The sequence below is a fragment of the Spodoptera frugiperda genome, chromosome 15 (genome assembly GCF_023101765.2).
Source record: "Spodoptera frugiperda isolate SF20-4 chromosome 15, AGI-APGP_CSIRO_Sfru_2.0, whole genome shotgun sequence".
Classification (NCBI taxonomy): domain Eukaryota; kingdom Metazoa; phylum Arthropoda; class Insecta; order Lepidoptera; family Noctuidae; genus Spodoptera; species Spodoptera frugiperda.
In genome coordinates this window covers 4,043,267-4,062,569 of record NC_064226.1, presented here as the reverse complement: position 1 = coordinate 4,062,569, position 19,303 = coordinate 4,043,267, and the positions used below count along the sequence as shown (strand labels likewise).

Genomic DNA, 19,303 nt, shown 5'->3' with positions numbered 1-19,303 from the left:
TTGTGCATTTGAATTGATAATGATTGTATTTTTTTCCAGGGCTACAAGAACGAAATCGAGAAACCAGAAAATCAGCATTTATTGCCTGCAGCACTAGTTGGACAAGCCGATGTATTGTTCGGGAACCTACACGAACTGTTCACATTCCACCAAGATGTCTTCCTAAAGGATTTAGAAAAGTCTATATCGGCGACTGAATTTGTGGCACTATGTTTTGTTGAAAAGGTATGTTTATTCCTCACAGTTTTTTTCTTCTTGACTTAATAATTAGGTATATATTTTTTTCGTATTTATAATGTTTACTTTTTATGTATTTCTCCAGAGGGACACATTCTTCCGACTATACAGCTACTACTGCCAGAACATCCCTCGGTCCGAGCGCTTGCGGGAAACATTAGTAGATACGCACCTGTTCCTGCAGGCGTGCCAGCTGCGCCTCGGACATAAGCTACCGCTCGCCGCCTACCTTCTCAAACCCGTGCAGAGGATCACCAAGTATCAGTTGCTACTTAAGGTCAGTATAAAGATAAGAGGTACTCTGCTTGGGCCTCACTCTCAATAGTTCCGTCCAGTTTTATCGCTTCGCAATACCTCGGTAAATCTATCTCAATTTTCTTTGGATCCATTAAAGTAGGAGTTGCCATAAATATCCTTTACCTACATCTTCGGAGATTAAAAGACTGGCCACTTGTTGCTATGGGGGTCCGTACATTATCGCGGCATATTTTACCAGATCTCCGGTTTTCCCTGAGCTTTTTAATTTTGTTATGCAAAGATCTGCGAAAATAACATATTGCCTAATCAATTTACCGTTTTATTTTCTACACGGAAAAGACCGTATGTAATTTATACGCGTCTATATGTTGTGGATAATATATTTAATTTTAATTGTAATATTAATGTTAATTTGCAGGACTTACTTCGGTACAGTGAGTGTGGATCAATGACGACGGGGCTCCAATCAGCACTGGACTGTATGCTGGTTGTACTCAAATGTGTCAACGATTCCATGCATCAAATAGCCATCACCGGCGTCCCTGTGAGTAATCATTTCAAATGTTACAACCGATCTAGCAATCAAATTCCATTTTCAATTCCGATTTCCAAAAAAGAAATCGCTCGCGACTTGTCTACTGCGAAGACGCACATAAACGTATACTATGGCGAATTAGAAAATTGACCAGTTCCATATCAATAAAAAATTCAAATATCAATTTTGAATATGTAGCATATTTTGGAATTTCTAAAATCTTATATGTAGATAGAATGTGTATCTTTGTAGATATACACACGTTGCTAAAATTTAAAAAGCATATATGCACACTAACATGAACCATGTAATTAAAGCAGATCAAGAGACATTTTAGTTTGGTAATAAAAACCGATGTGACAGTCTCCACAGTAGTAAATGTCTCTTGTAATTACAAGGTCCATATTAGCGTGCACAGCTAATAACTAAATCAAGGTACAGTTATTCAAGCATGTCATTATAGACAAACAGATTTGCTCATTAACGTATGCATGTTTGCGATGCAGCATGCAATACAGTTATAACTCAATTGTGGAGTGGTGATTAATTATGTTGCCACTTTCAGAAGATTGATGGGGTTGTTGAATGGTGCATCTTTATTCAAACTAGGCTTTTCACTGTTCCTTTTTTATGATTGATTTTAATATTTTTTTATTAATGGCTGATTACCCCACTTGACTAGTGGACGATTCTAGAATGTAAAACATTAATCAATATTTAAAATACCAGTGGAAAATGATTAATAATGATTTTTTATTTCCCCAGCTGGACTTAAGTCAGCAAGGAGAGTTGCTGATGCAGGGATCATTCCTAGTAGTATCAGAGAACAAACGCGACCTTCGGCTGCGGATACGTCCGCGACGGCGACACATCTTCCTCTACGAAAAGGCCATGCTCTTCTGCAAGCCTGCCACTAAGAACAGCCACAATAAGGCCACCTACCACTTCAAACATGATTTACAGGTCAGTCAGAATAGGCATCATTATTATTAAAATGCTAATTTGTAGGCATATATCATAATTTAACATCCAAATTATCCTGTTGTTCATCACAGTACCTACTGCTGGTCTAAAAGTGTCAGGAATTAAGCGGTGTATTAAACTGATGTGTTCAGTTTTAAAACTCGTTTTATCATTTACAATTTCAGTTAATATAAGTAACAAAATCTAAATCATTTCAATGGTTGTATCACAAACGGAAACTGATAAAAATATCTACTTATATGCCTAATTATATACTTGGTACATAATATGAATATTGTAGAAATGGTATTAATCCGTGCGTGTGTGTGTCAGATGTCGCAGATCGGTCTGACGGAGTCGGTGAAGGGCGACGTGCGCAAGTTCGAGGTGTGGCGGCAGGGCCGCGCCGAGGTGCACACGCTGACGGCGGGCAGCGCCGACGTCAAGCGCGCCTGGGTCGAGCGCATCAAGCGCGTGCTGCTCGACCAGCTGCACGAGCTCAAGGGGGAGCGCGTGCGACAGTACAGCGCGCAACACAGGTACTACTGCTTCTTTATACCATACGGGGGCTAACGACCACCACCCGATGGAAAGTAATCGATCCGCCCATGGACATCTGCAACACCAGACGAGTTACTAGTACGTTTGCGGGCCTTTTAGAGATTGAGGATGGGAGCAAGCATTGGCCCTCCAGTAACTTTGCTCACACATCACGAAACACAACATAATCGCTGTATCACGCTAGTTTTCTATGAGACCATATCATTCTGATTGAACAGATACATTTGTGGCTCTCATCCGTAAGCAAAACTGGCCCACCACACGTTACGCAGTAAATAACTGCCGTTCGTACAGTTATTTTATCTTATCTTCCCGATGCATTGTTTCTAGAACACTAATCCAAACGAGCTCATGGGACCTGGGCCCGCCCAGCAACCAGCCCGCGAAGCCGAGCGCGGTGGTACCGAGCGCGACCCGCACCGCGTCGTGCGACACCCACGACGAGCCGTGCTGGTCCACCGACCCCTCCGACGACGACGACGACGAACCCGAACACCCGCCGGTACGTACTCTACTACCACACGATACCTCTGTAATTTCATCGCGGAACTTGGTTGACCAAGGTGGACTATAAAAAACTTGCACTCCAAAGCTCTCTTTAGTCAACCAATACTCCCTATAAGAAAGTTATGTCAAATTGTCAACATACCTAGAAACTCGATTGATCAGAAAATATAACAAAGTAGAAGTTGATTTATTTGTTCTTTGTTCAATGTGATGGTTTGGGAAATATATGTCGAAGTAATGTAAATTGACTTGTCAATAAATTGTAACTTCTGTTCACAGTAAATGTCAGTAATGTCCACTTCGGTAACGACTACTAACAGTAACATAGGAGTATAGTGTAACGCTTACTGTCGAGTGTCGGGGTAGCTTTACTAAAACGTGGGCCTCCTAAATTAATGCAACTAATTTTGGGTTTGCAGTGTTGAGTGAAGTGAAACCCACTCTTTATGTAAGTGTAAAGTGTATTTCTAAAGGAATGCGGGCTCATAGTCACGGGTAGCGCATGATATCGCTGGCAACCCCACGCACATGATGCTTCCCGATAACTTGTCTGAATTGTGGAACGGGATGAATATTGGTTCAACGGTGGTAGTTCATGCGCATCGTCAGAGAATTTGCAGTATCTGCTTCTTTAGATCTAGTCGTGTAAATTGTGTAAATACTACAAATTCTCGAGACACGATAAAATCATAACGTCCTACCTTAGTCCAATAGGTTTCACGCCCTCACAGCATAAAAGTTGAGTTAGCCATCATCGCTTTTAGTTCCTTTCAAATAATTTAGCGACACTAGCACTGAGAAGTTAGGAAGTTAGTGCACGGTGCAGTGGCACCTCACGTCTCGCGTGCAATGCCTTGCTGTAAGTTGTGTTGTTCTACAGGTGACGGAGGCCGTCGGTCTCAACGGTACCATCCACAGAATGGTACAGTTCTTTTCAGTGGCGGGCTCCGCACAAGCCACATCCACGTTTTACGTGTCACAGTACTGAATATTTATACGTTTGCGACCATACAGCCAATAGAGGCTTTGTACATAATGAAAAGAGACTGAGTTTATATCCAAAGCTTAAACTATCTAACCAAAGAGAACGTGGATATTTCGGTTGTATTCGCTGAACATTAACTATCGTGTAAGTCATGTTTTGTTTGTTATATCACTCATTGTCAGTGTGCTTATTGGTTTTATGTTGAACTGCGCTTGCTTCGAATAAATGTTATTCATCAGTTTCGATAAATATTATTTTTTTATTCTTATTTATGTATCACGAAACATTTAGCGGAAACACTATTTTATATAATACGTACAATATATTAATATATTTCTTATAAGTACATATTACGTAAAGTTTATTTAGAACAAACATTCCGGGTTAATATAATTCCGCAATACGTTTATGATTAGAACTGCGCTATCTAGAACATCAATGCATAAATTAACATTTGGATAGTGCAGTCACGAAAATACCTACCTCCGTTTCTATTGAAAGTATTAAACCGTTAAATATATAATTATATCAGTCTATAACGTGAGAGAAAGGATAAGAAGACAATGTAGCGTGATTGGACACAGCTGAGCACGGCATCACAGCTTGCATCATTCACTGACCACTGCTTTGGACGTGCAACTTAATAGCTTTACTGTGTAATGTTTGGTTTACTTCAGTGTGACACTATTTCTGATACTACTATACTACGTATATATTTATATTGTCTGAAAATTGATTACATATTATGAGCTGACAAAGGAAAATTAAACAAATCAGTCCCTACGCCCTACCTAAACAAATTCCTACATCATAATAATCTTTTGATAAATATTATTTTATCTTATATTCATCAATGTGATAATAAATGTTTGGTCATAGTTATTCTAAATTATGACTAAACATGATTCACTAGAAATGACAAATCCGCTTTCTGATCAACTTGTGTAGACCGACCTACACAAATGATAATCAAGAAATATACAAAAGTTAAGGATTCTTTGTCATATTCATAATATGAAAATCATTTTTTAGTTCCTTGGTATTCGAATTTTAATGGACTTTGGACGTATATATTAATTATCTATATTATAACTACATAATGTGTTTTTGAATGTTAGTATAACTTATCTGAAAACTGTCTATGTAATATAATTATATTATGTAAGTAATATCGCGCCTATTCGATGTATTTATAATTCAGCATTTGGCGAATATATCTATCTTCAAAAGTATGACTATTATTTCTGCCGCATATACCGATAGTCGCCAGTTATCTAAATTACCTATTTATTGTAACTAAATATATTATCAGTGTTAACTATGTTCTACTAACCGCTTTACTAACATGCATGGTCTGGTCAAACGTCGAACTACTTCCAGGAGAAACGAAAATCAATCTTTTGTCTAATAAGTATGTTACAATAAAAATGCATGTTTGTGTTCAATGGGTGGAGTCAAATTATGTCAAATACCTACGATTTGTTTTACTCTGTCTAGTTTACTCTGTGATATTTGACTACAATTTGACGACGCTCTCCGTTTGACCAGTGGTGATGGAATGCATGTCGATCGATGTACAGGATGAACGGTGTTACTTTTTACTACCTACATAGTTACATACTATCGCTACAGACAAGATAGATACAGCTAGACTCACTACATTACACAACACACTACATTTTCATCTTAACTACATAGCTACTGAATCCTTAAATACAACCAACATAAGCAACTACATAAGATACATGAACTGATCAATAATTAAAACAAACCGAATGCTTTCAATTTCCTAGATTAAAGATATATGTAGTGGCTTGCACTGCTAGCAGGGCAGCTTACTCCTTTTTGTCAATTTCTTTATGAAAAAAGTAATACAGATTGGAGTAGGGTGACCTACTGGCTACTGTACGATCTAGCGTACTGATCTGTACGATACCAAGAAAATTGGAAGAATTCGTAAATACAGTGGACATTGACAGTAATAATTATAAAGTAGCTAGAGACAGCGATGTGTGTACCTGTGCTGAGCGGAGTGTGTGGTGTGTGTGGCAGGCGGTGGGGTGCGCGCTGGTGGCGCTGTCGGACTACACGGCCGTGGGGCCCAGCGAGGTCTCGCTGCGGGACGGACAGCACGCCGAGCTGCTCAAGGTCGGCTGCGCCGGCTGGTGGTACGTGCGGCTCGCCGGTACGTAGCTATGGCACACTCCATCTTGACTTCACTTACTAATTATTCATTTTTAATATGGAATACGAGTACCATAGAAATGTGAAACAACATTAACCTTGCTCCACAGGTGGTCAGGGTGAGGGTTGGGCGCCGGCGGCGTACCTGGACCAGCGCAAGACGTCCCGGTCGTCGAGTCGCTCGCACGACCGGCTGCACGACCACTGAGCGCGCCGTGCCTCGCCCGAGCACGCCGCGCTGCGGTCTCGCACCGTCACTTCTCTCCAACCGGTACTAGACTCTCCAGCCTACCGCTTCCGATCCGAAGCTCTGTGAAGTCTACGCCGCGTTTGGCAATAACATCTCGTTTTTCTTATCATCTCTATCCCTCGGTCAGAAGTAGCTGGGTTTGTTTGAAATATGAGTATGTTTAGAAGACCTTGTCCGCCGCAAATTCTGGTGTTTTAGACCAAGTGCCTCAGATATATAAGTCTTCTTCGTAGTCATATTCGGTTAGCTATAAAGTTTTTCAGCACCAGTAGCGACCGCCCCGGACTCCACTTGTTAAATATTTTTCAATGTATGTAAATGTTGTTCTAAAAAGCTTTATTGTAAATTAGATTTAGCCAAAACGTGTAAACGTGTTGTCGTTACGATAATCCAAAGCTATATATAGTGGCATAGGACGTTGTTAAGTAGCTGTGACTGGTATCGTATCATTTCTGTATATAATCTACCTACCTACGTATATTTTTAATTATAGTTATTTATTTGATGCTAGTTTAGCTTTCGGTGTTCATTCGTGTTTACGTCTCAATTCCCCATGACAGACTGTATAATATCTACCTACCATATTTTTACAGTGGAAATCACGTCTATATTATTATAAATCGTTATTTGTTTTCATATCATTCGTTATTATCAAAATTTGCAAAATTACGTATTTAAAAATGCGACGTTTGGTGCGAATAGTACTTTATAGGTGGTATTTTTATGAGAAATCTTAACTATGAAAATTTTAATATAACTAGTGTAATACTTGGAGGATTGCACTTAAATGTTAATGTGTTTGCTAGTCGGCGTGAATTATTTTTACTATCAATTATTAATTAGCATAATAGCATATCATGAAGTTTCGTTTGCTTTTTATATTTTTTGATTATATTACTTCGTCTCGAGTATCTTCATCTTGTTGTATTATAAAGTCGAATCTGCCTAAACATAAATAAATTGTACCTATCTACATAATACATTATAATAATTGTTCTTTTGTATAAAATTACGTTTATACTTGAAAATGATCACAATTACACTGAATCGGCTCATTTATTTTGTGTTTTATTTACTTCCTTTGAGCATGCATACTATCATTATTATAGTCGATAACCTTTCATGGCCTTAAAGCTGCTTTGGTATGTAAACAACATACCAAAGGAGTGTTATGGAATTTCAGCTTAACACCAACACGTACCTACATAGCATGATGATAAAGCTACATACATATATCAAGCTTTTGCTTTATAATCATGCATTGATTAATTAATTTTTCTTTTCGTAATTAAGTTAAAAGTGCATTTGCAACACTTTTCAAACTTCTACTTAGCTATAGTTGTGTATAATTAATAGTAGTTAATAGCTAAGTTATATAATATTGATAGTCACATAATGCCTAAGTCCTTGTGTACCTCAAGATAAGGCATGTATTAGGTAAATATACAATGTGATAGGGGTGGGACTTCTAACCCTTTAAGGCTGAGTACTACATCTAATTTTATCGACAAAAAAAATAATATGGGGTGTTGAACCCCCAATTGAAAATATTGAAAAATAGCGATTTATTCGGTAAAAATTATTCAGAAATGATTTTTTTTCTCACCAAAACATTATCAAACATATGAAAAAAGTTATGAATTAGTTAGCCAAGGTTATTAGCTACCATTTGTCGTTTTCTTTTTGTTTCTGCGACGCATACAACCTTTGATATCACATAAAGTCCAAAAAATATTAAAATAGCCATAACTTTTAGGGGGAGGGGATTCGACCACTTCGACCCCCGACTTTTGTCGATAAAATTAGATGTAGTACTCAGCCTTAACGGGTTAGAAGTCTCGCCCCTATCACATTGTATAGTAACCCTTGTTGTTGTCCAGCTTGAACTTATAGATACTAGATTAATAACTTCTTATATACTATATATCTACCAATTTAATAAATCTTTGTAACTACCAACATTTACCTTCCTATATCTAACTTTTCCATTTTATCTTAAAAGTGCAAATATTATAATACGGCTGTGAAATTAACCAGTGATGAATTTTATAAATATTTACATACATATAAATTAAATTTAGCGTAGGTACCTGCATAAATCTATAGTTTAATGTTAAAAAGCAATAATGGTTTTAAAGAAGGTTAGAGCCAAGGATACACTAGGGGATAAATGTCCCACGACATGTATCGGCGATGTCAAGCGAAGCCAGCCGATTTCGCCTAACATAATATAATATGGCAACAACGGGTGTGCTACTTCACTAAACGCCGCTGGCGACACCTGTCGTAGGACATTTGTCCCCTAGTATATCCTTGGCTTAATGATATTTAAGATATTAAAATAAACTGATCTAATATCTAAACGTTTCTTCAACCGATCGTACTTTAGCACCTCTAGAACATAGGTATATAATATAGATATAGAGAACATAGGTAGGTATATGCCCATACCCGTCAGTCGTAGTCGTAGTATTTTGTTACTATTCCACACTTACTTTTTAGCTAGTGAGTTTTGTACTAACTTTATTATATTATCTATTTACCTGTATTGTGCATAATATAACCAATCAAGTATCTAATTAATCATCTACTTAATAGCATAGTTTGTTACTAAGTCCATAAAGACAATAACATAGTACAGAATCAATAATAACTTAAAGAAAATCTAATCAATATGCCATGCTAATATGGATAAAACAATGTTATGGAAACAATATACTGTATAAATTATGTCAATGTTATCGACTTGTCCTCGACATACAAAATAAAATCAAACTCTAGAGTTTTATGGTTATATTGATGTATGGGTAAAACTTGTAACCTGATATAATAATGTATATTTTAAGCCTTTCTCCGAGCTTATGAAAATGAATACTAACCATTTTATGTTAGGTAACAGCCCTAGCAATTATTATTATTAAAATATTTAGTGGAAAAAATAAAGTTCTGAAAATTAACGAGTCTTATGTTATTTCTTCAGTTTGCAATAGTCATCTTGGAAAGTGGACATATTGTCTAATATTTAACACATACCCCATACTGTAGATGATTATTTTCAATCTCTATCTACACTTGCCATAATGAAATGCATATAAATACATCAAACAACTATCTAATTATGTTAAATTGAATTGAATGTATAAAACTATAGTAACAAATTTTTACCTTCAGCCTTCAGCAAATAGTAATTGCTGTACATTTGTCATTGCAAAATCTGTTTTCAACATGATTATGTAAGTACAACTTTACTATCTTTGCATAGCAATAATTGTAGAACACATTATGTGATAAACTGTTATCTAACTGTAATTTAATCAAACAAACAAGTCCATGATTCCAGTCCACTGTATTTGTTCAAGAAAAATAGTCTCTAAAATAGATGATATAGATTCACAATAGTTTTTAACTAAACAAATGACAGTTAACATACTGCAATATGGAAATAAGATTTGTACAAAACATTTTCTTATACACTAAGTTACTGGGATGCTTGTTGTTGTTGTTGTTGCTGTTGCCTTGAGAAGATCCTAGTTTTGAAGATGTTATCAATCTTGTTGAATACCTGCTCAGAAGTTTTTGTTGCATCCACCCTCCAGTGAATACCTTTCCTCATGTAATAATCCACAAGAGGTACAGTCTGCGCATTATATACAGCAAGTCGCTTTTTCAAAGCTTCAACATTGTCATCAGACCTTCTAATTAAAGGTTCACCAGTAATGTCATCTACCATGGGCTTCTTAGGTGGGTAGAACTCCTCGTGGTAGCTACGTCCACTGGATGGATGAATCAGTCTGCCTGTAATTCTGCGCACCAACAGACTATCTTGAATTCCAAACTCAATGACAGCATCAAGGCCAGAATCACGTTTGGCTAACAGGACATCCAACTGTAAAACAAAATAACATTTATTATTAAAAATTATCAATCAACTTATCTTCTACTTAGGTGCAAATAAATTAACAAACAATGATTAACTTGTACCTTGTAATCAAAATATAAATAAAAATTCTAAAACAGCTTCTATTTTGTTGGAAGGTGAATAAGCAATATTAATGTGTAAATATACAAATAAAACTTTACCTTTTGAGCTTGAGGAACTGTTCTGGGGAAGCCATCAAGGAGAAAACCATTCTTACAAGATGGCTGATCCAAGTTTTTATCAATCATATTTACAACCATCTCATCTGATACCAGTTTTCCTTCATCCATCACCTTCTTTAGTGAACGGCCCAATTCTGAGCCTGATGCGACTTCTTCTCTGAGCATGTCTCCAGTAGATAAGTGGCATACAGAATATTTTTGCTTGAGCAGAGGAGCCTGGTAAAAACAAGTCAGTTATTTTAAAGTATTGTCACAAATAACAATACTTTATAAGAAGAATAGAAGCCACACAATTTGTAACTTTAAAATTCTCACATAGTGATTACATAACATAAAAAACATCAAAGATTTTAATAGCATTAATTACATACTTAATGAGTAACATTTATATAAACAGTGAGTATAGGAATAAAGGTCAAAGATCACATAAACAAGTATTACCTGAGTGCCTTTACCGGATCCTGGCGGTCCGAGGAGTACAGCTCTGATGCCTATAGGATCCTCAGGCAAAGTTTTTACTGCAGGAGCTACTGGAGCCATGTTGCTGGTTATTCAAGCACCGGGAAAGTAAAGCTATAACCAATAAAATAAAATGTATAAATGAAACTAAATGCGTACGTGCACCTAAAGTAAAAGCATCACGTGCACTCCTTATTATCTATAAATTAAGTCTATATCGATGAACCAACCGTATTATAATTGATAATTTAGAGTGAAACTCTGACCCTCATGTGGTGACGTCGGTCGATAACTGTCAACAAACAGCATCGAATCAAAATGACATACGTCAAAATTGTCAATGTCACAAGTTAAAATAAAATTGAGAGTAACGTAATTAAAATATTTGTGTTAAGTAAACATTGTTAATATTTTGGTATCATACATAGGTAAATGATTAATTAATCGGAAATCAATGAATTTACTTAGTAATAAACTCTATGGTCTATGTACCGATAGTACCGTATACTTTTCTCTATAGTAAACTTGTCAGTTGTCAATACACACCATTGTCAAAGTCAAAACCAGTCAAAAGTGACTGACGGTTTGCTATTGTAACCTAAAATGCTTCGGCGGTAAATAATATTACAACAAAATTAGTATTAATCGTTGTGATTGTCCTTCCAGGCAGTATAATTTACAATCATGACGACAAACGATATATGGTGCGTATGCTCACAGGTTTTATTCATATTTAATTCCTTCTGCTATTTATTTAATGACATCATTTTACAGCTTTTGGAAGAGATTGTGGCGTTGGACCACATCGGAATCGTTAACGAATGAAGAATTGACTTCTGTATTAGGAAATAAAGATGTCGTGGAGAGCCTGAAACAAGGTCTTGGTAGTTATAAGCCACATAAAGCTGAAAGTTTTCCTCAACTTCAAACCAAACATGCAGATCAAACTAAACTTTTGAGTGTCATCCAAACCTTGCAAAACTACATAGTAAGTGATAATTTGTTTATTAATTACACTAACTTGATTCTATAGAACCTACTTAATGTGTTTCTTACATTAAACTAACCAATCTCTTTGCAGGATGTGGACTGCTTTCAAATATGGGAAATTATGAAGAATTATTTATGTGATATATCATATGGTACCCCAGCGAATGCCCTCAAAAATGTAGCCTTCGTAGATACAAGACCTGTATTTTTACTGCCCAATGTGTGGAACTTTTACTATGCAGAAAGACTGTTTCTTCTTAAGCTGCTACAGTACATAGTGCAATTTAAAGATGATCCTCAGCATACTTATAATGAACAATTTAAGAAAATAATAAAGGATATAGGAATACAGAACTTAAAAACGTCATTGATATCTCAGTTTGACAAACTCTTGAATACAGCGCCGCCACTAAGGAGAATGCAGAAAGAATTTTCTAATGAGAATATTAGACTGGAATGGATTGACTGTAACATGAGAGAGCAGTTAGCTATCCTACAGATTCTCCTTCTTATTGCTGAAGAAGAGATATTTACAGAAGCAGATTTCAATAAGTTGTTCACATTGTTCAGAAAGCATGGGTTTGGCAAGAACCAAGGTTACAGTGAGCTTATGGAGGAGAGACATAGAGAGCCATGTATGAGGATCATGTATATGGAGGTGTGTCTGTTTATGGTCATTGCAGATGGGATTAAAATGTAAGTAAAATTCATAAAGCAAAAACATGAGTGGAGATCAAATTAAGAAGGCCCTTTCTATGCACACAATGTTCCCCCTGGCCCTTTCCTTTATCGAACTACAAGACAATCGCTGAAGCGCCACAGCTTCATGGTAAATGTCCTACACACTCGCACAAAGCCCTATTAAAATATTTTTATATTTTTTTTATTCCAGCAATAACTTACCAGCATGGATAGACAGTACTAAAGAAGTAGTGGAAGGTGAGCTCACTAAACTCCACATGAATGCTGAACACAGTGCTATGCTCATCACTTGGATGATGCTCACACTCCAGGTAAGTTTTAGTAGATTAACTGAAGGTTTGCTGTAACATAGCTCCAAGCTACATACTACATGTTATGTCAATTGTGTCTATTGCAATCTTATCAATTGTAATAAGTATAAGAATACATAAACAATAATTGTTAATGAAGTTCTTTTAACCTGTTATAAATTTATTCATATTTTAGATTGCTTTTTACTAATTTCTCTAATAATTCTTTGGACATTGCAGAGTGATCAACATGCAAAATTATTTGAGAGTCAATACCAACATTTTGGAGCAACAGCGCTGAGAATGCAAGTTTTTGAATTCCTACTACAGATGTTAAATAGTTCTGGTTTTTCTGTAAGTACCATTAAAAATTTTAGCATACTTTAGTTATTTTACGTAAATATAATATAAGCATTAATAAAAATTTGCTACACAGGACCAATCAAAATGCGCCCTTATCGCCCGACAAAGAGTATTTCGACTGTTGAACGACTTGTGTGATAAGTTTGATGGAGACGGTACCCTCAGTCATCAGGCTGGTGTCATGCAACTCTGTGCCCACTTACTATCTTCTCCAGAAATCAACTGTCAGTTCTGGAAACTACACAAAAGGGATGAGAACTACGGAGTTGTGTCTCTATGGAATACTGCACTAGAGTATTTCCCTTTCAATTTTAATGCTCTGTCCATTTTGTCTAGTGGACTAGCTCAAGGAGGGAAATGTAGTGTAATGAATGTAAGTAAAGATTTTTTTATTGAACAGAATGTTTTTTAATAAGTATACCAAATATTTAATTGTATGTTTATTGTACACAGCTATTATCAGAACTAAAGAATCTTCCAGTCTACACTGAAATCTACAATCCGAACGCAGTACCCGTCATGTCGCTACAAGGTGATGACGCTATCATTGGTCGCGAATATTTTCCTTTAGGGAACCCGTCTTACCGCATTGAAATGGGCTCTACAGCCACATTAATGGAACGGAAGGATGCGACAATGATCCATTTTAGAACGCCGTATTCTTACTGGACAGTGTTCAACAGTGAGATTGAGAAAGCACTTGATCGGAAGCAGCATCATCAAAATAATATCAATGTGACTTTGGAAAGGATATATGAGGGTACGAAGGTGTTGAAGGGAGTGCTGCAGGCACTGGTTGAGGATCGAGAGATACCGAAGAGCTTGGTAGGACCAAGTGAAGGAGTATTTGACGTACTAGTGAGATTTATGAGGGCTGATTCGCCACCTCTGGCATTGTTAGTAGAATGCCTTGCTGTTTGTACAGCTTTAGTACCAGTTTTCCCTAAGGAGATACATTTAAGGTACGTAATGAAACCCAATTTCTGTCATAAGTATTTGGAATCTAAATGAATTAATTTTAATATGCCGTTATATTTTTCAGACTGATAAACACTGGATTATTACCACGTCTGATGAACCATAAACTCACTCACACGGAGTATGCTAATGGTGCCTCCTTTGATTCAGCTGCAGTTGGTTCTTACTTGGTAACAATAGAACAGCTTAGTGGCACATACAAATTTCTGGGGGCATACATTGATCTGCTGTGTGCTTTCCATGAGGTAAGTTAAAAAAGAATTTAGACTACAAGCCATAGTGTAATTAAATCTTCTTCGGCAAAACAATGACAACTTCAGACAGTGTTTTAAAGCGAAATGTTTATTAAATTATTAGACTTCTTCAACAATATTCAATGTTGTATAACATTTCAGCAATCTACAAGTGATGACCGTATAACAACGGAAATTATTCTCCCTGGTCTAATACTGATCCTTCGCGAAGTGTTCCCCAATATCTACGGCTGGCGATACAGCAACACTCGCGAGCGACGTGACATGATACAGCGTTGCGCGCAGTTCTTAACCTTAGTGTTGCAAGATACGAACAGTAGCAAACCCTGTAACACGTTGCTGAAACAGACTTGTGTGTACAGTTTGTTGCATACGGAAAATGCGCTTGAATTATTGAAGTTTATTTCTGTTGGTATGTATAATTTACTTTGGAAATATATACATATTTTTAATAAAATCACTCTTAGTGGTTTATTAACTTTTGTATTTTTTTTTTACTAGGGAATGATCAACTAGAAAATGTAATAAGAAACGAAACAAATTGGATAGCGGGTAATGGATCTCAGTACATATCGACTATACAACGATGTGTAGCAATCGTGATATTTGCTTTACGCCTCAAGCCTTTGGTCACAGAAGCTACAGAGGTGACGCCTTTAGAACACCTCATCTTTGCTCAGAATAAACAGAAAGACTCGTTGAAAGTAGTACCAAGAGTTACCAGTTACATCAACCATGCGTTCAATAAGAGTCTGCCTGTTCTCTGCTGTCGTTTGCTCAAGAGTTTCGCCGATGTGAGTAAAATTATGACTTTATTTTTACTATTTGTTACAATGAAGTCTTCATTATTATGGTAAATGAGATTATTTAAAATCACCTCGTTGTTTGGCTGTGTTTTCGTAAGTTCACATGAGATCTTAAGTTCTATTCCAGGTTTAGATAAAGAACTAGCCCCAATATTTTTTTATGTGGATTCATTTATTGTCTAAATTAGTTTTTCCTTAAAATGCTGATAGTAAACTATCTATTTCGCGTGTATCTAAACCGAAAATCCATTTCAGCGTTTCCAAATGTCTTTATTTGCATCATTGGACATGACTGCGTATCAAGTTCGAGTAATGTTCCTTGACCGTCTACGGGACGAGTACGAAACGACCGAGCTGAAGGTAGCCATACTGGAGTTCGTGGCGACCTGTGTTGGCACCCAGCCCGGGCTCACTGAGGCGTTCTTTATGATGAACCATGAAAGGATGGACACTGACGATGATAAAGAGAAGAAAACTGATAAGAAACCCGAGACAGATGACAGCTTTGAAGGTATTCTAGGTTACATGGCTGATTATCTTGGAACTGTGAAGAATGTGAGTATATTTCTGCTACCTAAAGTTTTCTTTCGAAAAAAGTCACATATCATGTACTTGTAACATATCCTTGCAATAAGTGTCTATAATCCATACAATATCTTATGTGCTATTTCTTTCTTCCAGAACCCCAAGTTGCTCCACAGTCCCTTGCTTTCATGTATCATGGCTCTGTTCCATGCGCTATGGAAGAACAACATGCAAATACTTGTGAAGAAACTGCGTGAGAACCCCAAGTTCTGGGAGCACATGACCAGTCCCTTATTCAGTGATATACAGCCAGGTCTTAGAACATACTCACAAATATTCAATGTTCTTGGCATAGAACTCTTTGTCTCCAGAGATAAACTGGAGCCCAATCTAAAGGAAATGTTGGAACAATTCTTCGATACCAACAAAAAGCATCTAGACAGATGGATTGACTATATATTCTCCTTTAACGGCAGAAATGATAGTGAAGAAGTCGTAGACAAAGTGCCTGTCTGGCTCAGTCTGTTGACCTCGTGGAAAGATTTCATCACAATATTCTGCAAGTGCCTTCCCATTAGCTTAAATATAGCACACAAGGCTAAAATGGTCGCGCCGTGCATGAGTGCCTTATTGAATGAACTAGATGACCTGAAGGACGGTAGACTGGTCGTCATACTCGCTGAGCTGTATGTAATTATGCTCGCTAACTGGAAAGACGACTGCTTTGATAACAGAAAATCTAGTGCCAAACAAGTAGACAGTTTGCTGACCAATACAGCCATTGTCTACGAATGTCTGCACCCGCGTGCGATTCGCGCGATTCTTTCAATATGCACGGTCGCGATAAGCAGCTTGGACTATGAAATTAAAGCTAATAGTGTCACTGCGCAGAATATTATACGATCTGTGACGAATATCAATAGTTTGGAGCTTGAAAAGCTGTTAGATGATATCAAAGAGGATCCTACGCCCCCGGAACCGAAAGCGAACGGTCACCCAGTGATCGAGAACATTCCGCCTGTAGTGTTGTCACTGGCGATGTTAGAGCAGTGCTTAGACTTGTACGACGACATGTTCACGGGATTGTCGCAGTGGTTCCAGTCGAGCCGATTCATCAATAAAATCCTTTGTTGTCTCCAGACATGTTTACAGAACAGACGTCACTATCATACGTCTCTCGCCGCGTTACGTTGCTTGACTGCGTATGCGAGAGGGCCGTTTTCTAAAGATTTACTAATGAGTGATGTGGATCAGTTCCTTTGGCTTCAGTTGTTGCCCCCGAAGTTTGATGGTTCGGCGTGGAAGCCGCAGGAGTGGTGGCGTGTGTACGCCTTCAGTTTGGACTTTATTTCCATGATGGTGATGAAGCACGGCCAGTTCTTCGCTAGTGATGCTATAACGTTCGTGGGCGTACACCTGGAACATCTGATTGAAGCGGTCCTCCTACCGCGCCAAGTGTTCAACATAGATGCTTTGAACCTGTGTGCCTCTACACTCAATCTGGTTGTGCAACTAGTCAAGTTTGAGGCAAGGTGGCGTATACAGAATATAACTTCACTAACCAGCATTATGGTAAGAAGGAGTTGAGTCACAGTTATATTATATTACTTCTTTGATAGTTTTGAGGAATGTAAACTAAAATTTTGTCATTTTATTTGTAGCGAAGTATAAGTGCGTGCTTGTACCAGTGTGTGACTTTGATGATGCGCTCGCGTCGCTCCACGGACCCTGCTCTGCCGCCACCAGAAGATGGACAAAGCTATGCTCCCAATGTCCTACATAGGTAAACAATATGAAAGTTAAAATTTATGATATAAAAAAAAACTAGAAATAACTAATAAATGATTTTTTACAGGACTCTAGAAATTTTGCACATGGCAACACTGTGCTTGCTGTCATTTAGTCCAGAGTTGCTATCTCTCCTGGCCGACCCTGGGCTAGACTTGGAGCGCTGGCAGCCCCTCGTCGAACTACACTTCGGAGCACCCAAGATCTCCTACGAACCTTTTCCTCAGCTCACGTTCGGGACTTTGGTGTCGGCTATCTGTTTGTTGACAAGATCTCTTAATCATGTGAGTGTTTTTGTTTTACTAAGAATAATTCAGAGTACCTATGTTAGTTTTATCTTTGGATGGTGTACTGTGTAAGGTTGTTTCTTAGAACAATTCACAAAAATGAAAGCTGTCATCTTTGTCTTCGACGCAAAGTTAGTTTTGGAACATTTAAATTCGAAGAAACAGCCTGGTATTTATTTATTTACACGTATCTGTGTATTTAGGCGTATCACTCGGAGGAGGGCAGTGGGTCCCGGTCCCCGCGCCTGCGGCGGCGCGCGTGTTCCTGCGGCAGCCCGGCGCCGGGCGAGCGCCGCGCCAACCGCAGCGAGTCCCTCACCTCCATCTCGTCCGCCGCGTCCTTGCCCGCGCTCGACGAGCGACTCGTCGCAGGAGCACTCGACGCCACCGCGACGCTGCTCGCCTCGCAGGTACTTTATATCACTGCCCTTATTAAGTAACGTGCAAGTTTCTGTACTTCCATATCTAATTTTGATTTTCACATTATCACAGGCATTACTCGCTGTGCGTGACCCTAGTGTGCCCGGTCGCCATAAGCAACTCATTCGTCGTGAGCTCGGCTCTGAGCTGACCATGTTCCACGACTTCGTGCGCAAGCGCATACTGTGCGCGGCGCACGCGCGTCCTCACCTAGTGCGCAACAAGCTCGGCGCCTGGCCGCTGGCCCCCAACGAAGAAGAAACTAAACGCATTGAAGAAGCCAGGAAAGAGGGAAATGCCCTCGTTTGTGATTGTGATTCCGACAAGTCGCTTCCTCCGCCGCCACCTCCCAAACGCGCAGCACACGACTCTATGCGCGAATACATACTCCGGAAGCAATACCTGGATAAGTGCGCTCAAACACCAACTAAAGAACCGCCATCACCAGTTTCGCACTCGACACCGACGTCTGATAAGAAAAAGGAAACTTCCCGAAGTTCGAAGCGTGTATCTTGGGCTGAAACCACAAGAGACAGTGACGAAAGCCTAGATAGTTCCCTGCAGGAAATCGAAGAGCCTGCCTATTCCAATCTAACTGATGTACAAATCAACAATGATGAAGATTACTTCCACTTTATGTCAGTTGTTTTTCTTTACATTTGTCAAACAGAATTATAATTTGCTTTTTTTTTCAATTAATGTAACTAAGTTAAGTAAATGAAATGAAACTACTATGTTTGTAAATTGTCTTTTCTTTTTATTAATATTCGCATACACACAAAATGTTCTTCAGAAACTTCCTAATCCTGACTTAATGAGTATAAAAATTAATAATATTTTTGTTTTATATAATTATGTGG

General features: G+C 38.1%; 3 protein-coding genes across 13 annotated transcripts in view; 2 read left to right on the top strand and 1 right to left on the bottom strand.

The window, feature by feature from the left end:
• LOC118272332 (guanine nucleotide exchange factor DBS) overlaps window positions 1-7,539 on the top strand; it is a 96,119-nt gene extending 88,580 nt beyond the window's left edge. For 8 of the 10 annotated variants that reach the window (XM_035588728.2, XM_035588797.2, XM_035588764.2 and 5 more), the window contains 8 exons: window positions 40-225; window positions 323-514; window positions 914-1,039; window positions 1,796-1,993; window positions 2,327-2,532; window positions 2,885-3,056; window positions 6,099-6,231; window positions 6,341-7,539. In XM_035588728.2, coding sequence (XP_035444621.1) covers window positions 40-225; window positions 323-514; window positions 914-1,039; window positions 1,796-1,993; window positions 2,327-2,532; window positions 2,885-3,056; window positions 6,099-6,231; window positions 6,341-6,438 — 1,311 coding nt within the window. In that variant the 3' untranslated portion in view covers window positions 6,439-7,539. Of the gene's footprint in view, window positions 1-39; window positions 226-322; window positions 515-913; window positions 1,040-1,795; window positions 1,994-2,326; window positions 2,533-2,884; window positions 3,057-3,480; window positions 3,510-3,941; window positions 4,191-6,098; window positions 6,232-6,340 lie in introns of those variants that run through there. The other 2 variants (XR_004783357.2, XM_035588789.2) reach the window with 2 other exon arrangements.
• Window positions 7,540-9,807: 2,268 nt separating this feature from the next.
• Window positions 9,808-11,397, bottom strand: LOC118272363 (adenylate kinase). Of its 2 annotated transcripts, XM_035588810.2 has the most exons (4): window positions 11,271-11,397; window positions 11,023-11,154; window positions 10,561-10,797; window positions 9,808-10,366 (listed from the first exon to the last, which is right to left on the bottom strand). In XM_035588810.2, the coding sequence occupies exons 2-4, from the start codon at window positions 11,119-11,121 to the stop codon at window positions 9,959-9,961; spliced, it is 744 nt and encodes a 247-aa protein (XP_035444703.1). In that variant the 5' UTR covers window positions 11,122-11,154; window positions 11,271-11,397; the 3' UTR covers window positions 9,808-9,958. The 2 variants fall into 2 exon arrangements, with proteins under 2 accessions (XP_035444703.1, XP_050554975.1); XM_050699018.1 differs by having other exon boundaries at window positions 11,023-11,329.
• Window positions 11,398-11,584: 187 nt separating this feature from the next.
• LOC118272324 (nucleoporin Nup188) lies at window positions 11,585-19,187 on the top strand. The gene is made up of 16 exons (XM_035588715.2): window positions 11,585-11,744; window positions 11,815-12,028; window positions 12,122-12,726; window positions 12,923-13,043; window positions 13,263-13,376; window positions 13,459-13,758; window positions 13,839-14,347; window positions 14,428-14,608; window positions 14,759-15,029; window positions 15,119-15,411; window positions 15,679-15,978; window positions 16,105-17,520; window positions 17,610-17,731; window positions 17,804-18,020; window positions 18,227-18,433; window positions 18,516-19,187. The coding sequence occupies exons 1-16, from the start codon at window positions 11,725-11,727 to the stop codon at window positions 19,119-19,121; spliced, it is 5,496 nt and encodes a 1,831-aa protein (XP_035444608.2). The 5' UTR covers window positions 11,585-11,724; the 3' UTR covers window positions 19,122-19,187.
• The last annotated feature ends 116 nt before the right edge of the window (window positions 19,188-19,303 follow it).